Source organism: Scyliorhinus torazame, chromosome 8 (assembly GCF_047496885.1).
Source record: "Scyliorhinus torazame isolate Kashiwa2021f chromosome 8, sScyTor2.1, whole genome shotgun sequence".
Taxonomy (NCBI): domain Eukaryota; kingdom Metazoa; phylum Chordata; class Chondrichthyes; order Carcharhiniformes; family Scyliorhinidae; genus Scyliorhinus; species Scyliorhinus torazame.
In genome coordinates this window covers 156,419,924-156,441,968 of record NC_092714.1, presented here as the reverse complement: position 1 = coordinate 156,441,968, position 22,045 = coordinate 156,419,924, and the positions used below count along the sequence as shown (strand labels likewise).

The 22,045-nt window shown below is 46.3% G+C and overlaps 2 protein-coding genes across 2 annotated transcripts in view; one reads left to right on the top strand and one right to left on the bottom strand.

Moving 5' to 3' along the window:
- zrsr2 (zinc finger (CCCH type), RNA-binding motif and serine/arginine rich 2) overlaps positions 1 to 16,570 on the top strand; it is a 53,885-nt gene extending 37,315 nt beyond the window's left edge. The window contains exons 11-12 of the mRNA XM_072514424.1: positions 13,096 to 14,002; positions 16,372 to 16,570. Of these exons, the coding sequence (XP_072370525.1) occupies positions 13,096 to 14,000 (905 nt within the window). The 3' untranslated portion in view covers positions 14,001 to 14,002; positions 16,372 to 16,570. The remainder of the gene's footprint in view (positions 1 to 13,095; positions 14,003 to 16,371) is intronic.
- LOC140428217 (AP-1 complex subunit sigma-2) overlaps positions 1 to 22,045 on the bottom strand; it is a 110,370-nt gene that overhangs the window by 4,912 nt on the left and 83,413 nt on the right. The gene's annotated exons all lie outside the window — the stretch shown is intronic.

Sequence of the window (22,045 nt, the reverse complement as noted above, 5' to 3'; positions counted from 1 at the left end):
CAGGTCCATTTGGCCTTCAAGTCCGCTATCCATTATGATCATGGCTGATCATCCAACTCGATAACCAGACCCTGCCTCTCTCTTTCCCCCCCCATATCCTTTGATTACCTTTGCCCCAAGTGCTATAGCTAACTGCTCCTTGAAAACATACAGTTGGCCTCAACTGCTTTCTGTGGTCTCACATTTCACAGGGTGACCACTCTCCGGATGAAGACATTTCTCCTCTCTGTCGTAAATGGTTTACCCCGTATCCTTAGACCAAGACCCCTGGTCTGGACTCCTTGTCATCAGGAACATTCTTCCTGCATCTACCCTGCCTTAACCTGTTAGAAGTTTTGATACGTTTCCATGAGATACCCCCTCCTTATAAACTCCAGTGAATACAATCCTAACTGACTCGATCTCCTCTTGTATGTCAGCCCCACCATCAGTCTGGTAAACCTTTGCTGCTCACGCTCGATGGCAAGAACATCCTTCTTCCGATAAGGAGACTAAAACTGCGCGCACTATTCCTATGAAGGTCAATGTATAATTTGCCGCCTTTACTGCAAGCTGCACCTGCATGCTTACTTTCAGCAGCTGTTGTACGAGGACACCCAGGTCTTGTTGCACATTCTCCCCCCCCCCCCCCCCCCAATCGATAGCCATTCAGATAGTCTGCTCTCCTGATTTTGCGACCAAAGTTGATGACTTCACATTTTATCCACATTATACTGCATCTGCCATGCATTTGGTCACTCACACTGAACTTGTCCAAATCACGTTGAAGCATCTCTGCATCTTCCTCGCAGTTCACCCTCCCACCCAGCTTTGTGTCATCTGCAAATTTGGAGATATTACATTCAGTTTCCTCATCTAAATCATTAATATATATTGTGAAAAGCTGGGGTCCTAGCACCGATCTTGTGTGGTAGCTTACTGCCTGCCACTTAGTACAATAATAATAATCGCTTATTGCCACAAGTAGGCTTCAATGAAGTTACTGTGAAAAGCCCCGAGTTGCCACATTCCGGTGCCTGCTCGGGGAGGCTGGTACGGGAATTGAACCTGCGCTGCTGCCTTGTTCTGCATTACAAGCCAGTTATTTAGCCCAGTGCTAAAGCAGCCCCTGAGACCCGTTTATTCCTAATTTTTGTTTCTTGTCTGCTAACCAGTGTTCTATCCATCTCAATACACTACCCCCAACCAAATCCAATCCAAATTTGTAATTAGATTTTACACACTAATCTCTTAGGTGGGCCTTTATCAAAAGCCTTCTGAAAGTCCAAATAAACCACATCCACTGGCTCCCCCTCGTCAACTCTACCAGTTATATTTTTGAAGAATCCCAATAGATTTGTCAGGCATGATTTCTCTTTCATAAATCCATGCTGACTCTGTCCAATCCCGCCACTGTTTTCCAAGTGCTCTGCTATTAATTCTTTTATAATTAACTCCCGCATTTTCCCCACTACTGACATGAGGCTGTCTTGTCTATAATTCCCTGTTTTCTCTCCTCCCTTTTTTAAATGGGGTTGCATTAGTTACCCTCCAGTCTGGAGGAACTGTTCCAGAGTATATCGAATTTGGTACATAGCCACCAATGCATGCACTATTTCTTGGGTCACTTAAGTTCTCTGGGATGTAGGTTATCAGGCCCTGGGCATTTATTGGCCTTCACTCCCATCAATTTCCCCAACACTATTTCTCCTCCAGTTCGTCCCTTACATAAAGCCCTGTGTTGCTCAACATTTCTGGTATATTATTTGTGTCCACCTTTGTGAAGACAGAACCAAAGTAAGTATTTAGTTAGTCAGCCATTTCTTTGTTCATCATTATAAATTCCCATTTCTGACCTGCATTTGACTTCAACCTTTTTCTCTTCACACACCTATAGAAGCTTTTACAGTCAGTTTTTGTTTTCCGCAAGCTTACCCTTTATACTCTCTTTTCACCTTTTTAAAAAAAACATTTTATTAAGGCATTTATGATTTTATAACAACAGTTACAAATATAAACGTAACTCAATAAATAACTCCCCCCCCCCCCCCCCCCCCCCACCCAACAACCATACCCAGCCAACATGGCTTACACACACAGTTCCCCAGCCCACCCTCTTCCACAGGCTAATCTCAACTAAACTAAACTATCTCCCCCTACGTTCCCTAACCCCCCTCCCCAATAGTATCTGATAACAGTTTAATTTTCCCCAAAGAAGTAGATAAACGGCTGCCACCTCCAGACGAACCCTGTTATGAGATGAATCCTCTTTGGGCGAACTTGATCTTCTCCAGCCTGAGAAACCCAGCCATGCTGCTAACCCATACCCCTGATTTTGGGGGCTCCGAGTGCCACCACGCCAATAAGATCCGTCTCTGGGCTACCAAGGAGGCAAAGGCCAAAATGTCAGCCTCTCGCGCCCTCTGGACTCTAGGTCTTCTGACACTCAAAAACCTCTGGACTCGGTGCCATCCTTGTCTTTAAAACCGTATGATAAAACCATGACATCGGCAAATCCCTGCCAGAATCCCCTAAGCTTCGGACATGCCCAAAACATGTGGACATGATTTGAGGGCCCTCCCGCACACCACCCACATCTGTCCTCCACCCCTTTAAAAACTTGCTTATTTTCACCTTCTTAATCAATCCCTTTAAAAACATAGAATTCCTACAGTGAAGAAAGAGGCCATTTGGCCCATCAAGTCTGTACCAACCCTCTGAAAGAGCACCCTCCCCTAGGCCCAATTTCCTACTCTATCCCCTTAATCCCACCTCACCTACACATCTTTGGACACTAAGAGGCAATTTAGAATGGCCAATCTACATAACCACATCTTTAGACTGTGACAAGAAACCAGAGCACCCGGAGGAAACCATGCAGACACTGGGAGAACGTGCAAACTCCACACATCGAACCCAGTCTCTGGTGCTGTGGTTCAGCAGTGCAACCACTGTGCCACTATGCAGCTTGTGAAAGAAATAAACCTGTGAATGGATTAAATTCCTCCTCTGAATTTCAAACTGCTTCCAATTCTCAGGCCTGCTGTTGTTTCTGGCCAATTTGTATGCTTTTTGGATGTAATACTATCTCTAAGACATGGTTTGGCCACCTTTCCCATTTTATTTTTGTGCCAGACAAGAATTAACAATTGTTCATCCATTTGCTCTTTGAATGTTTGCCATTGCCTATCCACCGTCATCCTTAAGTAATGTTCCCCAATCCATCATAGCCAACTCGAGCCTGATACCATTGTAGTTTCCTTTATTAAGATTCAGGACTCTAGTCTCAGAATCAATGACATCAGTCTCCTCATCATGTTATGGTCACCTATTCCCAAGGTGCTTCGCACAACTAAATTGCCAATTATTCATTTCTCATTACACAATACTCAGTCTCGGATAGCCTGTTCTCAGTGTATTGATTCAGAAAACCATCCTGTATACAGTCCCAAGAATAATTCTTCGCTACGGTATTGTTACTAGTTTGATTTGCCCAATCCATATGCAGATTCAAGTCACCCATAATTACAGATGTTCCTTTATTGCCTGTGTCTCTAATTTCCTGTTTAATGTTACTACCAACATCACCACTACAGTTTGAGAGTCTATATACAACCCCCACGAACATTATTTTACCCCATGCCATTTCTCAGCTCTACCCATACAGATTCCACATTGTCGGAGCTAATTTCCTCTTTAACCAGTAATTACGTTCTCCCCGTGTCTGCGTGGGTTTCCTCCCACAGTCCAAAGATGTGCTGGTTAGGTGGATTGGCCATGCTAAATTGCCCTTGGTGTCTAAAAAGGTTAGATGGGGTTATGGGGATAGGGTATGGGCTTAAGCAGGGTACTCTCTCCAAGGACCAGTGCAGACTCGATGGGCCGAATGGCCTCCTTCTGCACTGTAAATTTTATGATCTATGAACCCCACCGCCTTTTCCTTCTTGTCTGTCCTTCCTAAATACTGAATACCCCTGGATGTTCAGTTCAGTTTCCCACCCCTGGTCACCCTGCAGCCATGACCCCATAATCCTGACTATTATACCCATTTACATCTATTTGTGTGATTAATCCATTTTATTGCGAATGCTCCACGCGATAAGGCACAATCTTAAGGCTTGTCTTTTTAACATTTCTTGCACCATTCCCATTAATTTTCACCGTGGCCCCATTTAATTCTGCCGCTTGATTTCTCTGCCTGTCACTTTTCTTATTCTCCTTTCTGTCTTTTGTTCTTATCCGTCTTTCCCACTCCTCTGACTCCTTCGTAAAAATTTAGAGAGGGTGTAAATAAAGGTGCTTCCAACTTCCGGTGGCGGCCATGAGCTGAGCGGTCGCATGAAAGATGGCTCTCGTCTCGTTTGACTACGGCCTTTTAACACTACAAACAGGCACCAAAAGTACCTACAATCCCCCAGTCTAACCCCCATTGGCTGCACTGTCAAGTAGGATGGGATCGAGCCAGCCGCCCAGCCAAAAAGCCAGTTAAGACAAGAGGAGGAAACCTTCAGCCTCGGAGCAGGGAACTGCAAGTGGAGGCACAGAACTGATGAGGGTCGACCCCACAGAGCTCCCAGCGCAGATTCGGGCACTGATGGACAAATTGACGGGCTTCATCATCTCAGACCTCCAGAGATATAGGGGGGAGATGAGAAGAGACCTTCTGGCAGCCGTCGAGACGGCAGTGGAGGCCGCAATGGCCCCCAAGAAGGAGGAAATGGACAATATGGAGCGGAGGCCGGAGTCCCAGGACATGACGACAAGGGACCTCGGAAAAAGCTGTCACGGAGAGAAAGAGAGGTAGGGGTTAAATAGTAGGAACTGACTGTTAAGAGGAGCTGCTAAACTAGTGTAGCTGGAGTACGGGAGTACAGTGAAGGAGGCTGTGGCATGCCTCCCAGGATGCCTGGCAGGGGATGGGAAAATCAACTTCAGGGGGAAGGGGTAAAGCTGAGGGGAGGGGGACTAGGAGAGGAGCAAAAAGGTTGGGGAATACAGAAGGAGAAACAAGGGAGGGGAGGTTAAAGCACTGGTTGTGGCAGACGCCACATGGAGATGGCGAAAAAGAGGAAGTAGTTGGTGGCCATCTTGAATGGCCCATGAGAAAGGACTGGCCCAACGAACAGGGCCAGGCCCACAGGGTGAGCTGCTGGCGGAAAGGGAAAAATTGCAGAATTTGATCTGCTTGGTGGGCAGCACGGTAGCACAAATGGATAGCACTGTGGCTTCATAGCGCCAGGGTCCCAGGTTCGATTCCTCGCTGGGTCACTGTCTGGGGGGAGTCTGCACGTTCTCCTCGTGTCTGCGTGGGTTTCCTCCGGGTGCTCCGGTTTCCTCCCACAGTCCAAACACGTGCAGGTTAGGTGGATTGGCCATGATGAATTGCCCTTAGTGACCAAAAAGGTTAGGAGGGGTTATTGGGTTACGGGGATAGGGTGGAAGTGAGGGCTTAAGTGGGTCGGTGCAGACTCGATGGGCCGAATGGCCTCCTTCTGCACTATGTTCCACAAGGAAGGCAATCCACCAGTTCCGCTGGGCACGGGGAGGCCTTCTGTGAACTCAGAGACAACGCCACGCAGTTGAGAAAACAGGAAGCCATGAAAGAGAGAGCACAAGTTAGCGCCAGAAATGGTAGCACACCCAAACGAGTTCAATGAGGCCATTGCAAACTTCTACTGAGGGCTATACACCTCCGAACCCCTGCCGACTCGATGATGGAACAGTTCCTTGACAAGCTGGATATACCAGTGGAGGGGGAGGACAGGAAATGAGGGCTAGAAGCACCACTAGAGCTGGGTGAAATCGTGGAATGCATTAATTCCATGCAGCCTGGGAAAGCGCCAGGACTGGATGGCTTCCCGATAGACTTTTGCAAAACATTTGCAGCAGCACTTGAGTGTTCAACAACATGGCCAGCATAGTGGCCAGCACTGCTGCCTCTCCGCATCAGGGACCCAGGTTCAATTCCGGTCTCAGGTGACTGAGGAATTTGCACTGGTGCTCTGGTTTCCTCCCACAGTGCAAAGATGTGCAAAGTAGGAGGATTGGACATGCTAAATTGCCCCTCAGTGTCCATAAAGGTTAAATTGTGTGACTGGGTTGCGGTAATGGGGGTCGGGACTTGGGCTGAGGTAACGTACTGTTTCCAAGGGCTGGTGCAGAATCAATGGGCAGAATTGCGTCCTGCACTGTAGAGATTCTATAACTCTCAGTCAAAGGGGGCTCTGCCGCCCATGTTAATCCAGGCCTCGATCTCACTGATTCCCAAAAAAGACAAAGACCTGACAGGAGCATACAGACCCATCTTTCTCTGACACCATAAGACATAGGAGCAGAATTAGGCCACTCGGCCCATCGAGTCTGCTCCGCCATTCAATCATGGCTGATATTTTCTCATCCCCATTCTCCTGCCTTCTCCCCATACCCCCTGATCCCCTTATTAATCAAGAACCTATCCGATCTCTGTCTTAAAGGCACTCCGTGATTTGGCCTCCACAACCTTCTGCGGCAGAGTTCCACAGATTCACCACCCTCTGGCTGAAGAAATTCCTCCTCATCTTTGTTTTAAAGGATCATCCCTTTAGTCTGAGATGGTGTCCTCTGGTTCTAGTTTTTCCTACAAGTGGAAACATCCTCTCCACCCCCACTCTATCCAGGCCTCACAGTATCCTGTAAGATCTCCCCCCCCCCCCTCATCCTTCTAAACTCCAATGAGTACAGACCCAGAGTTCTGAACCTTTCCTCATACGACAAGTTCTTCATTCCAGGGATCATTCTTGTGAACCTCCTCTGGACCCTTTCCAAGGCCAGCACATCCTTCCTTAGATATGGGGCCCAAAACTGCTCACAATACTTCAAATGGGGTCTGACCAGAGCCTTATACAGCCTCAGAAGTACATCCCTGGTCTTGTATTCTAGCCCTCTTGACATGAATGCTAACATTGCATTTGCCTTCTTAACTGCCGACTGAACCTGCACGTTAACCTTAAGGGAATCGTGAACAAGGACTCCCTTTGTGCTTCTGATTTCCTAAGCATTTCCCTATTTAGAAATTAGTCTATGCCTAAATTCCTCCTTCCAAAGTGCATAACCTCAAACTTTTCCACATTGTATTTCATTTGCCACTTCACTGCCCACTCTCCTAGCTTGTCCAAATCCTTCTGCAGCCCCCTTGCTTCCTCAATACTACCTGTCCCTCTACAGATCTTTGTATCATCTGCAAACTTAGCAACAGTGCCTTCAGTTTCTTCTTCCAAATCATTAATGTATATTGTGAAAAGTTGTGGTCCCATTCCTGTTTGTCCTTCGATGTCTCCCCATCTTATTCCTTTTTTAAATGTGTTAACAAAGTGATCTCTGGCTTTGTTTGGGCGGGCAAGACCCCGCGGATAAGGAAGGTAATGCATGAGTGGAGTCGGGGGAGAGGGCGGGCTGGCGCTGCCAAATCTTAGTAACTATTTCTGGGTGGCGAATATAGCCATGATCAGGAAGTGGGTGGTGGGGGAGGGGTCGGCATGGGAGTGTATGGAGGTGGCTTCATGCAAAGGCACCAGTTTGGGGGCGTTGGTAACTGTGCTTCTGCCATTCCCACTGGCACGGTACTCCACCAGCCTCGTGGTGGTGGCGGCCCTGAGAGTCTGGGGGCAATGGAGGAGACATGTGGGAGCAGAGGGATCATCGGTCTGGTCCCCAATCTAATAATCACTGGTTTGCCCTGGGAAGTATGATTGGGGGCTTACGGATATGGCGGAGAGCAGGGATTGAGAGGATGGGGGATATGTTTATAGAGGGGAGCTTTGAGGTTGAGGGCGCTGGAGGAGAAACAAATTTGGGTATCTGCAGGTGCGGGACTTCCTACGTAAACAGGTGTCAAACTTCCCTCTCCTACCGCTAAGGGGGATTCAGAACAGGGTAGTTTCCAGAGGGGTAGGAGAAGGGAGTGTCTCGGACATTTACAAGGAACTTATGGGGCCAGAGGAGACGCAGACCGAGGAGCTGACGCGCAAGTGGGAGGAGAGGATGGTTTATGGGCGGACGCGTTGAGTAGAGTCAACGCGTCCGCAACATATGCCAGGCTTAGCCTGATACAATTTAAGGGCGTTCACCGGACTCACATGACAGTGGCCCGGATGAGCAGATTCTTTGGGGTGGGAGGCAGGTGTGCAAAATGTGCGGGAGGACCAGTGAACCATGTCCACATGTTCTGGGCATGTCCGAAGCTTAGGGGATTGTGGCAGGGGTTTGCAGATGTCATGTCCACGGTGTTAAAAACAAGGCTGGCGCTGAGTCCAGAGGTGGCGATTTTCGGGGTGTCGGAAGTCCCGGGAATCCAGGAGGAGAAAGAGGCAGACGTTCTAGCCTTTGCTTCCCTGGTAGCCCAGAGACGGATACTATTAGCTTGGAGGGACACGAAGCCCCGAAGTCGGAGACCTGGCTATCGGACATGGCTAGCTTTCTCTGTTTGGAGAAAATCAAGTTTGCCTTGAGAGGGTCAGTTAAGGTTCGCCCGGAGGGTGGCAACCGTTCGTCAACTTCTTCCCGGAAAATTAATCGTCAGCAGACGGGGGGGGGGGGGGGGGGGGGGGGGCTTTAGTTTAGCTTAGAGTAGGGGGTTAATACTGGTGGGACCTGTAAGGGAGGGAGACGTCTTTTGCACTATGTTTATAGTTTCATGTACATTGTTCATTGTGTTGTTATAATACCAAAAAATACCTCAATAAAATGTTTATTAAAAAGAAAAAAAAGTTGTGGTCCCAGCACAGACCCCTGAGGCACACCATTAGCCACCCCATGCCATCCTGAAAAAGATTCCTTCATCCCCACTCTCTGCCTTCTGCCAGTCAGCCAATCCTCTATCCATGCTGGGCTCTTAACTTATTTAACAATCTCCTATGCGGCACCTTGTCAAAGGCCTTCTGGAATCTCCTTTGCCTACGTTCCTTGTTATCTCCTCAAAGAACTCTTAACAAATTTGCCAGACATGACCTCCCTTTGACAAAACCGTGCTGACTCAGTCCTATTTTACCATTCGCTTCCCTCAAGTACTTCGATCTCATCTTTAAAATCTCACCAATGACCGAAGTCAGGCTAACCGGCCTATAATTTCCCATCTTCTGCCTCCCTCCCTTCTTAAACGGTGGTGTGACATTAGCCACTTTCCAGTCCTCTGGGACCCTTCCTGCCTCCAGTGATTCATGAAAGATCACCACCAATGCCTCCACAGTTTCCTCAGCTATCTCTTTTAGGACCCTGGTGTGTAGTCCATCCAGTCCAGGTGACTTATCCACCTTCAGACCTTTCAGTTTCTCCAGAACCTTCTCCTTAGTGATGGTCACTGCACTCACCTCTGCCCCCTGATTTTCCTGGAGCTCTGGTGTCTTCCACCGTGAAGACTGATGCAAAGACTGGGGCAGCACGGTAGCCTTGTGGATAGCACAATTGCTTCACAGCTCCAGGGTCCCAGGTTCGATTCCAGCTTGGGTCACTGTCTGTGCGGAGTCTGCACATCCCGTGTGTGTGTGTGGGTTTCCTCCGGGTGCTCCGGTTTCCTCCCACAGTCCAAAGATGTGCAGGTTAGGTGGATTGGCCATGATAAATTGCCCTTAGTGTCCACAATTGCCCTTAGTGTTGGGTGGGGTTGCTGGGTTATGGGAATAGGGTGGCGGTGTTGACCTTGGGTAGGGTGCTCTTTCCAAGAGCCGGTGCAGACTCGATGGGCCGAATGGCCTCCTTCTGCACTGTAAATTCTATGATTCTATTCTATGATAAGTAACTTCAGTTCGTCTGCCGTTACCTATTATTACTTCTCCAGCCACGTTTTCCAGTGGTCCAATGTCTATTTTTGCCTCTCTCTAACCTTTATATATTTAAAGAAACTCTTCCTATCTTCTTTTATATTACTAGCTACCTACATCTTCTCTCCTCTTATTGCTTTTTTAGTTGTCCTCTGCTCGCTTTTAAATGATTCCCATTCCTCTGGATCCCACTAATCCTTGCCACTTTGTATGCTTTTTCTTTTGCTTTTATGCTGTCCTTGACTTCCCTCGTCAACCATGGATGCCTTGTCCTACCCTTAACACATTTCCTCCTCCTTGGGATGAATTTCTGCTTGTGCCTTCTGAATAACCCCCAAAAACCCCTGCCATTGCTGCTCCACTGTCTTCCCTGCTAGTCTCCTTTTCCAATCAATTCTGGCCAGCTCCTTCCTCATGTCTTTGTAGTTACCCTTATTCAATTGTAATACCGTTACATCTGATTGCAGCTTCGCCCTCTCAAACTGCAGGGTAAATTCGATCATAGTGGTCACTGCTCCCGAAAGGTTCCTTCATCAAGTCTGCCTCATTACACATCACCAAATCCAGAATTGCCTGGTCCCTAGTGGGCTCTACCACAAGCTGCACCAAAAAACCATCTCTTAAACATTCCACAAATTCCTTTTCTGGGGATACACTGATTTTCCCAGTCCATGTGCATATTGAAGTTGCCCATGATTATTGTGATATTGCCTTTTTTACATGCTTTCTCTATCTCCTAATTTATTTTCTGCCCCACGTCCTGACTACTGCTAGGGGGCCTGTACATAACTCCCATCAGGGTCGTTTTACCGTTGCGATTCCTCAACACTACCCACAGAGATTCTATGCCTTCTGATTCTATATCACTCCTTGCTATCAATTTAACTTCATTCCTTACAGTGCAACCTTGCCCCCTTTCCCCATCTGCCTGTCCTTTTGATAGGACACATATCCTTGGATATTTCGATCCCAGCCCTGATCCCCTTGCAGCCACGTCTCCGTGATGCCCACAACATCGTACCGGTCAATTTCAATGTGCACAACAAGCTCATTTACCTTGTTCCGTATACTGCATGCATTTAGGTACACTACCCTCAGTCCTGCGTTGACCACCTCCCTTCTCACCTTTTCACCTTTTTTGCTCTGCCTGAGGGTGATGTTCTATTATTTTTATTCTCTATTTTCCCTTCAGTTATGACCCCTTCTAAGCGAACGCTCTGGTTCCCACCCCCGTGCCATATTGATTTAAATCCTCCCGAGTGACTAGCAAACCCCTCAGCCAGGATATTGGTGCCCCTCGAGTTTCGATGCAACCTGTCTTTCTGGTACAGGTCGCACCTACCCCGGAAGAGATCCCAATGGTCCAGAAATCTGAAACCCTCCCTCCACCACTGGTTTAGCCGCGTGTTTAGCTGCGCTATCCTCCTACATTATACACTGATGCAAAAGTCCTACCGAAAGCACCGGAGTTCAGTGCCTTCTCAGTTACAAACTCAACCTGGGAAAAGGTGAACCTCCGGGTGCGAGGAGGGGAGCTGGAAGAACTACTGTTTAAAGTGACCAAGTTCAGGTACCTGGGGATACGAGTGGCCCACACCTGGACAAGGCTTCACAAATGAACCTCTTGAGCCTGGTGGAGGAGGTGAAGAGGGACCTGCAAAGATGGGGCTTACTCCCTCTTCTAATGCTGAGACATTAATGTTCCCCCAGACACCCGGAAACACACATCTGGACACAAATGGTAGGGCTGGACTGGTTAGGGGATGACAAATGTGGCAACGTATATGGATGACTCCTAGACGGTCAGGACCCCACCGGACGAGACCAGATGCAAATGGGAGGAGGAGTGGGCATGAAGATAGGGGGAGGACTCTGGATCAAGGCGTTGCACAGGGCTATGCCTGATGCAGCTCAAGGTGGTGCACAGAGCACACCTTACTAAGACACGCATGAGTGGGTTCTTCCCAGAGGGTGGAGGATAGGTGCGAATTGTGTCAGGGGGTCCTGCCCAACCACCGAGCATACAGAACTCTGGACGGGGAAGGGGGCGAATGCCCTGGTCTTCAACTCACAGATCGCCAAGCTGGAAATCCGCAGCATCACCCAGGGCCACGGGAGTGGCTCTAAGACCTAGCCGAGTTCCTGCAACTAGAAAAAATAAAATTCTCAATCAGGGTGTCTGAGGAGAGATTCCACGACACATGGAAGAAGTTCACGAACCTCTTTACCGACCTGTTTGCAACCAGCAACTAACTAGGATTGTGTGTGGGGTGAGGAGGGGGGAGGGCACACCGCCTGAATGAGGAGCCCGCTTATATCCTTATATCAGAGAAGGAATGAGGAAGAAGGCCATTCACAGGAGGGGACATGGATTCCTCCCACACATTCCAAACTGGGAGGACGGATCTTTCTAATCTCCCCTGAGAACGGAGTACAGAACTTTCCTCCCCAGCAAAGCGAATGTAATTCTAAACAATGTAGTGTCCTGGCAATAATTGTAAATACTGTAAAGTTGTGTGTAACTCTTATTACTAAATATTGAGCCCCAATAGGAATACTTCTTAGAAAAAAACTATCATCCACACTAATGTCAATAATGTAGGGAAAAGATAGAACTGGGACCACTGTTACAGATGTAGTGACGGCATGTGGTACTGGTGTTATTCTTGTTTCTGTATTCTGCAAAGTTTGGATATTATAAGTGCAAAAATTCCAATAAGATCTTTTTTTAAAGTGCTTCTGGGGATGAGAAACTTCAGTTATGTGGGTGGATTGGAGAGGTTTGGGCTGTTCTCATGGAAGAGGAGATTTGATTGAGATGATCAAAATCATGAGGGATGGGGAGAGAAACTAACTATTGGTGGAAGGATTGGAAACCATAGGGCACAGATTTAAGGGAATTGGCAAAAGAAACCATGGAGGCACGAGGAGAAATTTTCCATGCAGTGAGTGGAGGGGATCTCGAATGCACTGTCTGTGTGTGTGGTGGGAGCAGGTTCAATCAAGAAGGAATTGGATAAGCAGCTAAAAGAGTAAAATATACAGGATTGTGGGGATAGGTCAAGGGAGTGGAACCAGCTGAGTTGCTGTTGCACGGACAGGGGCTAAATGGCTGCCTTCTATAATTCTTTTGATGTATAATTGAAATTTGCTTCATTGCTCCATCTGGCAACATGAGTTCATGGGCATTTGCTTCTAGTGTAGTTTTTCCATTTCACACGTTCACACAGCCTTCACATGGTGGAATAATTTGATTATTGCTTGTTGAATGTTATCAGCAGCAAGTTACATTTTGTAAAGATTTTATTAATTTGCTTAACAGGACTTTATGAAAGACGCAAATGCCCCCGAGGGAAACACTGCAATTTCCTTCATGTGTTCAGGAATCCTAATAGTGAGTTCTGGGAGGCTGACAGAGACCTTTACATCTCACCTGACAGAACAAAATCTTTTTCTCATAAATATTATGAGAGACGTGAAAGAGCAAGTTATCGACATGATTACCACAATCGATCTAGGAGGTGGTATAGCTGTAGTCCAGACAAAACGCAGAGAAGATCTGGCGATTCTGAAAGGAAAAGAAAGAGAAGCAGGAGCAGAGATAGGAGACGGTCACAGAGGTCCAGGAGTAGGAGTCAGGACAGGAAAAGGTCACGAAGCAGAGACAGATATCGCAGAAGCCGGAGTAAAGAAATGCGCAGATCACAGAGGTCTCGAAGCAGAAGTGAAGAGAGAAGATCAAGAAGCAGAGGTAGATCAAGGAGCAGAAGTGAAGAACGGTCAAGGAGCAGGAGTAAATCTAGATCCAGGAGCAGAAGCAGAGGGAGAAGCCGAGATCGGTCTGGCAGCAAGGGATTGGGGACAGGGAGATCACGAAGCAGAAGTAAAAGTAAGCCACGGTCTAGAAGTAGAAGTCCTCACGGGTGGAACAGGAAAAGAAAGAGAGAGTCTGAAAACAAGGACAGAAGAAGTAAAAAGAAAGCAAAGAGAGAGAAGAAAGCCAAGAACAAGTCTGAAAGAAAATCTAAAGACTCCAAAACAAAAAGACCACAAAGTGAGCACAGAAACTCTCCAGCTAGTTCAATAGAAAAGGACACCCAAGTCCCCATGGATAATCCTGAAGCAAGAAGCCTTACCACTTCTCCAAGTACAAAGAGCTCAGCAAGCGAATCAACAGTGCCTGTCAAACTGGAAGATACAACTGAAACAGAAGCTGTAGATGATTGAAGGTAACTGTTCTACTACATTGTTAGGCAAAATGCTACAATACTGTTCATCTTGGGGATAAGGGGAATCAGGAGACTGGAACTCTGGCAAGAGAGGCAGAAGATCCAGGACACTGAGACAGGTGGCCTTGACTGATGGTCAGGTGACAATACTGGGGATCGAGGGTTGGTGGCTAAGGTGGGGAAATCACAGTTTTGGGGCTTCAATGGGGCTGACTGAGGAGCATTAACAAGATGATGGCAGCCAGTAACGGGCACCTTGGGGGTGAACAATGAAAACTGTTGCCATTGGTGGGCTGGTTAAGTCCAAGGATACTAGACCAATGATTCTCATTGTGTATGTGTTTATAACCATCAGTTCCAATAGTTCACAGCAGGGTGGGTGACTCATTCATCAGGACCTCTCTCGGCTACAAACCCCAGAAAAAAATCCCAACCTCACCTGTCCATCTTTGCTCAGAATCCCAGGCAGAGCCCAACTTTTAATCAGAAACAAGACTGAATCTTGGAATTTTAAGGGGGACTCCAGATCAAATATCCTGAGGCTCAGAATTGTCCTTTCAGAAGGAATCTCATTCCTCCATGAACAGTTTCATTTTTAACGATAAGAACTTTTTCAGAAGCATGGTTCACAGTGGTTAGCACACAGCACCAGGAACCCAGATTCGATTCCAGCCTTAGGTGACTGTGCGGAGTCTGCATGTTCTCCCTGTGTCTGCGTGGGTTTTTTCTGGGTGCTCCAGTTACCTCCCACAGTCAAAGATTTGCAGGTTAGCTGGAATGGTTGTGTAAATTGCCCCTTAGTGTCCAAGTTAGGTGGGATCATGGAGATGGGGTAGAAGAGCCGGCCAAGGTAGGGTGCTCTTTTAGAGGGTCGGTGCAGACGTGATGGGCTGAATGGCTGCCTTGTTCACTGTAGGGATTCTGTGGAGATTAGTTTTTAATCTCTTACAGTCTATCTAAGAAATCCATCAGTCTTGATTGTGTATTTGTTTGTTGGGTCTAGTTGTAATGGGTGATAAAACTGTCTCACTGCACTCATAGATTTTCATAGAATTTACAGTGCAGAAGGATGCCATTCGGCCCATCGAGTCTGCACCGGCTCTTGGAAAGAGCACCCTGCCCAAGGTCAACACCTCCACCCTATCCCCGTAACCCAGTAACCCAACCCAACACCAAGGGCAATTTTGGACACTAAGGGCAATTTATCATGGCCAATCCACCTAACCTGCACATCTTTGGACTGTGGGAGGAAACCCACGCACACACGGGGAGGATGTACAGACTCTGCACAGACAGTGACCCAAGCCGGAATCGAACCTGGGACCCTGGAGCTGTGAAGCAATTGTGCTATCCACAATGCTACCGTGCTGCCCCACTCAGTCTTTAATATGGAGAAAAAGGTGAGTGTTTAAAGAATGACCATCGGAAACAGATTGAGCTAAATAGAGTCCAGACAAACCTCAATTAATAATTGGCTGCCTGTCATCCCTCCACGACAGCTTACCCAGCACAGCGTTCCATCTTAAAAGTGTTAGCAGTCTCAATCAGTTGGAGTGCTGGAAAATGCAGCAGCATTATGAAGTTTGGAAATACTGCAAAACTTGGCAATGTAGTATAGCGGTGAGGTTAGTTAGAAGCTTCAGAAAAACATCGACAGGAACCTGGGGTTAAACATGGTAATGGGATGCACTGTAGAAGGATTAATATGGAAGACAGTACACTATAAATGGCAGGATATTGATAAGTGTAGATAAACAAAGACCTTACTGTCCATTTACAAAAATCCTTAAAATTGACCGCAAGTTAATATGGTGGTTTACAAAAATGGGTTATATGGGTTTATAACCAGAGGCACATCATATCAGAACTTTCCAAATCATTGGTTAAACTTTAGCTGGAATATTGTGGACATCATACTTTAGCAAAGATGTGAAGATGGTGGAAAGGGTCAGAGGAGGTTACCAGGAATGAGCGACGTCAATTATGGGGAGAGTTTGGGTTGTTCTCCTTGGAGTTAGGGAATTGAGAGAAACACTATTCCCTGCAATGAATGGGTCAATAAACCAGAGGTCACCGATTTAAATCATTGGCAAAGAATTCCAGAGGGTTGATGGGTTTGTTGGGCTCTGATCACGCCATGTGCCTACATAAATAATTTTAAGAGTTGGACAGATACTTGACGATAAGGCTTAAGTATGGCTGTTCTTCCCATGGACAGAATCCTTGTTGATTGTGAACCAAGTTATTAAATAATACAATCAGCAGCTGGAGCAACTCTGACTGCTGAGAGTTGTAGGTCATGTAAAAATCTTGTAATAAAGTCGAGGCACTTGTATCTGGAAGGTAATTTTTAAAAATGTATTTTTCAGAGTTAAGCTTTATGAAAAATGAAATAACATCAGCTACAGAATCAAGAAAATGAGCGCAAGGACAAGCTCCATTTTTAATAAGCTCCCATCCTTTATGTACATTTTGTTTTATATTTGTTTTGATAATGGTGTTAAACAATCAGTTGATATTCTAGGCAACATGTATTTAAAGTCTTAGATTAAAGTTCTTTGTTTCTGATGTGGTCAAACAGTATTTAAGTTATATGTTGACTGAAGAGTAATCCGGATAACTGTATAGTGTATAATATTTGCATTATGCACCCTAAATGAGATCTTTGCCATACTGTATATATGTCTAAATTTGTAAAGCCCTAATACACAATGAGAATTTTTCTTTTGTAACTACTTTGAATTTAGCAAATTCTATTGCACTCTTCTCAAACCTTGCTCAACAAAAGGACATGTATTACATCAACCTGATGGTTCAAAATTCTATATTTTATTTAGTTCCTCATTGAATGCAGGGTTGCCGACAAGACTGGCATTTATCCCTAATTGCCCTTTAACCATGTGGTGTAGGTACACCCACCGTGCTGGTAGGGAGTTCTAGGATTTTCTTCATCAGAGCGTGTTGAGTTTGCTATTGGAACTGTATTCAGTCACACTCGTGATGTGCCATGTAAATCATAGAATTTACAGTGCAGAAGGAGGCCACTTGGCCCAGCAAGTCTGCACCGGGCCTTGGAAAGAGCACCCATACCTCCACCCTAGCCCGGTAACCCCAGCTGTCCTTTTTCGACACTAAGGACAATTTTGGCCAATTCACCTAACCTTTGGCCTGTGGAAGGAAACCAGAGGAAACGGGGAGATTGTGCAGACCCCGCACAGACAGTGACCCAAGCCGGGAATGGAACTTGGGACCCTGGACGTGTGAAACAACTGTGCTACCGTGCCACCCAATGGCTGGGCTTTGGGGCCAATCACCACCACGTTCTGGATCCCAGTGCACCCCATCCACAGGAATAACAGGGGCTGAAGCAGAGAAGCTATCCAGTAATGTGGTGTAGCTCATCGCTCATTTAAGAGCAGTTAGTAAAATGCCAACCCTTGCAGATTTATTTACATTGTGGGAAGTCCTTTGGTCTTTTAGAACATTACAGTGCAGTACAGACCCTTCGGCCCTCGATGTTGCACCGACCTGTGAAACCACTCTAAAGCCCATCTACACTATTCCCTTATCGTCTCTATGTCTATCCAATGACCATTTGAATGCCCTTACTGTTGGCGAGTCCACTACTGTTGCAGGCAGGGCATTCCATGCCCTTACTATGAGTAAAGAACCTACCTCTGACATCTGTCTTTTCTCTATCTCCCCTCAATTTAAAGCTATGTCCCCTCGTGCTAGACATCACCATCCGAGGAAAAAGGCTCTCACTGACCACCCTATCCAATCCTCTGATCATCTTGTATGCCTCAATTAAGTCACCTCTTAACCTTCTTCTCTCCAACAAAAACAGCCTCTAGTCCCTCAGCCTTTCCTCAATACCAGGCAGCATTCTGGTAAATCTCCTCCGCACCCTTTCCAATGCTTCCACATCCTTCCTTTAATGAGACGACCAGAATTACACGCAATACTCCAAATGCGGCCGCACTAGAGTTTTGTACAGCTGCAACATGACCTCATGCCAAGAATCTTATCATTAGCCCAGTACTGTCTTCCTGTTATTCCTTCCAAAATGAATCACCTCTCACTTTGCCACCTCTCAGCCCAGCGCTGCAGCTGATCTATGTCCCTCTGTAACTTGTAACATCCTTCCGCAGTGTCCACAACTCCACCGACTTTAGTGTCATCTGCAAATTTACTCACCCATCCTTCTACGCCCTCCTCCAGGTCATTTATAAAAATGACAAACAGCAGTGGCCCCAAAACAGATCCTTGTGGTACACCACTAGTAACTGGACTCCAGTCTGAACATTTCCCATCAACCACCACCCTTTGTCTTCTTCCAGCTAGCCAATTTCTGATCCAAACTGCTAAATCACCCTGAATTCCATGCCTTCGTATTTTCTGCAGTAGCCTACCGTGGGGAACCTTATCAAAATGAATGAAAATGAAATGAAAATCGCTTATTGTCACAAGTAGGCTTCAAATGAAGTTAGTGAAAAGCCCCTAGTCGCCACATTCCGGCGCCTGTTCGGGGAGGCTGTTACAGGGAATTGAACAGTGCTGCTGGCCTGCCTTGGTCTGCTTTCAAAGCCAGCGATTTAACCCTGTGCTAAACAGCCCCTCAAACACTTTACTGAAATCCACATCACCTGCTTTACCCTCATCCACCTGTTTGGTCACCTCAAAGAACTCAAAGGTTTGTGAGGTACGACCTACCCTTCCGTGTTGACTATCTCTAATCAAATTATTCCTTTCCAGATGATTATACATCCTATCTCTTATAAACCTTTCCAATATTTTGTCCACAACAGAAGGAAGGCTCACTGGTCTATAGTTACCGGGGTTGTCTCTACTCCCCTTCTTGAACAAGGGGACATTTGCTATCCTCCAATCTTCTGGCACTATTCCTGTAGACAAAGATGACTAAAGATCAAAGTCTCAGCAATCTCCTCCCTAGCTTCCCAGAGAATCCTAGGATAAATCCCATCCGGCCATGGGGACTTATCTATTTTCACACCTTCCAGAATTGCTAACACCTCCTCCTTATGAACCTCAAGCCCTTCTAGTCTAGTAGCCTGAATCTCAGTATTCTCCTCGACAACATTGTCTTTTTCCTGTGTGAATACTGACGAAAAATATTCATTGAGCACCTCTCCTATCTCCTCGGACTCCAAGCACAACTTCCCACTACTGTCCTTGACTGGCCCTATTCTTACCCTAGTCATTCGTTTATTCCGGACATATCTATAGAAAGCTTTAGGGTTATCCTTGATCCTACCTGCCGAAGACTTCTCATGTCCCCTCCTCGCTCTCTCTTTAGGTCCTTCCTAGCTAACTTGTAACTCTCGGGCACCCTAACTGAATCTTCGTGTCTCATCTTTACATAAGCCTCATTCTTCCTCTTGACAAGTGTTTCGACTGCTTTAGTAAACCACGGTTCCCTTGCTCGACTACCTTCTCCCTGCCTGACAGGTACATACTTATCAAGCACACGCAGTAGCTGTTCCTTGAACAAGCTCCACATTTCCATTGTGCACATCCCCTGCAGTTTTCCTCTCCATCCGATGCATCCTAAGTCTTGCCTCATCGCATCATAATTGCCTTTCCCCCAGATAGAACTCTTGCCCTGCGGTATATACCTATCCCTTTCCATCACTAAAGTAAAATCAATCGAATTGTGGTCACTATCACCAAAGTGCTCACCTACCTCCAAATCCAACACCTGTCCTGGTTCATTACCCAGTATCAACTCCAATATGGCCTCGCCTCTCGTTGGCCTATCTACATACTATGTCAGGAAACCCTTCTGCACACATTGGACAAAAACGGACCCATCTAAAATACTCGAACTATAACTTTCCAAATATTGACTGGAAACGCTAAAGTCCCCCATAACAACTACCCTGTTGCTTTTGCTCCTATCCAGAATCATCTTTGCAATCCTTTCCTCTCCATCCCTGGAACTTTTCGGAGGCCTATAGAAATCCCCTAACAGGGTGACCTCTCCTTTCCTGTTTCTAACCTCAGCCCATACTACCTCAGTAGACGAGTCCTCATCAAACGTCCTTTCTGCCACCGTAATACTGTCCTTGACTAACAATGCCACCCCTCCCCCTCTTTTACCACCTTCCCTGAGCTTACTGAAATATCTAAACCCCGGCACCTGCAACAACCATTCCTGTCCCTGCTCTATCCATGTCTCCGAAATGGCCACAACATCAAAGTCCCAGGTACCAACCCATGCCGCAAGTTCACCCACCTTATTCCGGATGCTCCTGGCATTGAAGACACACTTTAAACCACCTTCCTGCTTGCCGGTACACTCCTGCAACTTTGAAACCTTACTCGTGACCTCACTACTCTCAACCTCCTGTATACTGGAGCTACAATTCAGGTTCCCAAATCCCTGCTGAACTAGTTTAAACCCTCCCGAACAGCATTCGCAAATTCCCCCCCCCCCCCCCAGGATATTGGTACCCCTCTGGTCCAGGTGTAGACCATCCCGTTTGTAGAGGTCCCACCGACCCCAGAATGAGCCCCAATTATCCAGGAATCTGACTCCCTCCTGCACCATCCCTGTAGCCACGTGTTCAACTCCTCTCTCCCTATTCCTCGGCTCGCTATCACATGGCACGGGTAATAACCCAGAGATAATAACTCTGTTTGTCCTAGATCTAAGTTTTCCACCCTAGCTCCCTGAATTCCTGCCTTACATCCCTATCCCTTTTCCTACCTATGTCGTTGGTACCTATGCGGCCCACGACTTGGGGTTGTTCCCCCTCCAGGATCCCGAAAACACGATGTGAGACATCTGGCACCTCGGAGGCAACACACCAACGGTGAGTCTCTCGTTCCCACAGAATCTCCTATCTATCCCCCTAACTATGGAGTCTCCAATGACTAATACTCTACTCCTCTTCCCCCCTTCCCTTCTGAGCAACAGGGACAGACTCTGTGCCAGAGACCTGTACCCCATGTACATCTTGCAAGTATTGACATATAAGACCAAGTCCAGGTTACCAAATTGAGAACTCTCATTTTGAAAGCGGTTATTAATATTGTGGTTGTGCCTACATCAGGAAGCAAGAACAAGCCATGAAATACAATAATCATAAGTGAAAATGCTTTATAGGAACAAAATTGCATTTATATAGCACCTTTCACAACCATCAGTCATCTCAAAATACCTTGCACCCTATGAAGACAGGTGTAATATGGGACATAAGCATCCACTTTTCATATAACAATGCATCATAACCAAAATGTGATGTTGATTGAGGGATAAACATTGGCCAGGACACTAGCAGAAAAACTCCCTACTCATCAGTACCATTGCATTTCTGTCTTGCAACGATCGGAGGGTAAAAGGTGCTTTGGTTTCATGTCTTTTTTTAAATTAATTTTTTTATAAATTTAGATTGCCCCTTAATTGAAAAAAATAATTGGGTAATTTAGCATGGCCAATCCACCTACTCTGCACATTTTTGGGTTGTGGGGATGAAACCCACGTAGACACGGGGAGAATATGCAATTGGTTTCATGTCTTGTTTGGCAGTACAACACTCCCTTGGTACTACATGGGGTGTCAGCCTATATCTTTGGGCTTGAATCTGGGCCCTTGTGACTTGCAGCAGGAAAACTACCAATGAATGTAGTTGATTTTCACATTGATTATATAGAATACAATCTTTTGGGTATGACTATTTAGAATATACTACTCTGCCTTTTCATTCCCTTTTCTCTCATGTACTTGGCTAATTTTCTTGAAATCATCCAAAGGAATAGAGACCCATGCACCAGAGTTTGATGAAGGAAAAACATTTCCAGTTCCATTTGCAGCATTTAGGCAGAATTGGTACCCTAATCAGAAAGGCAGAGTGTCACTGCAAATAAGGAGCCATTAATAAACTCCTGAAGTGAAGTGAAATCCTTCCCATGATTGTTACCAGAACTAGAGGGTGTACACAACAGAGTGTCTACTGTTCTGCAATTAATCCCAGTGACTTATTTCAAATATAGAAATAAATCTGTGCTCACAAGCTACAA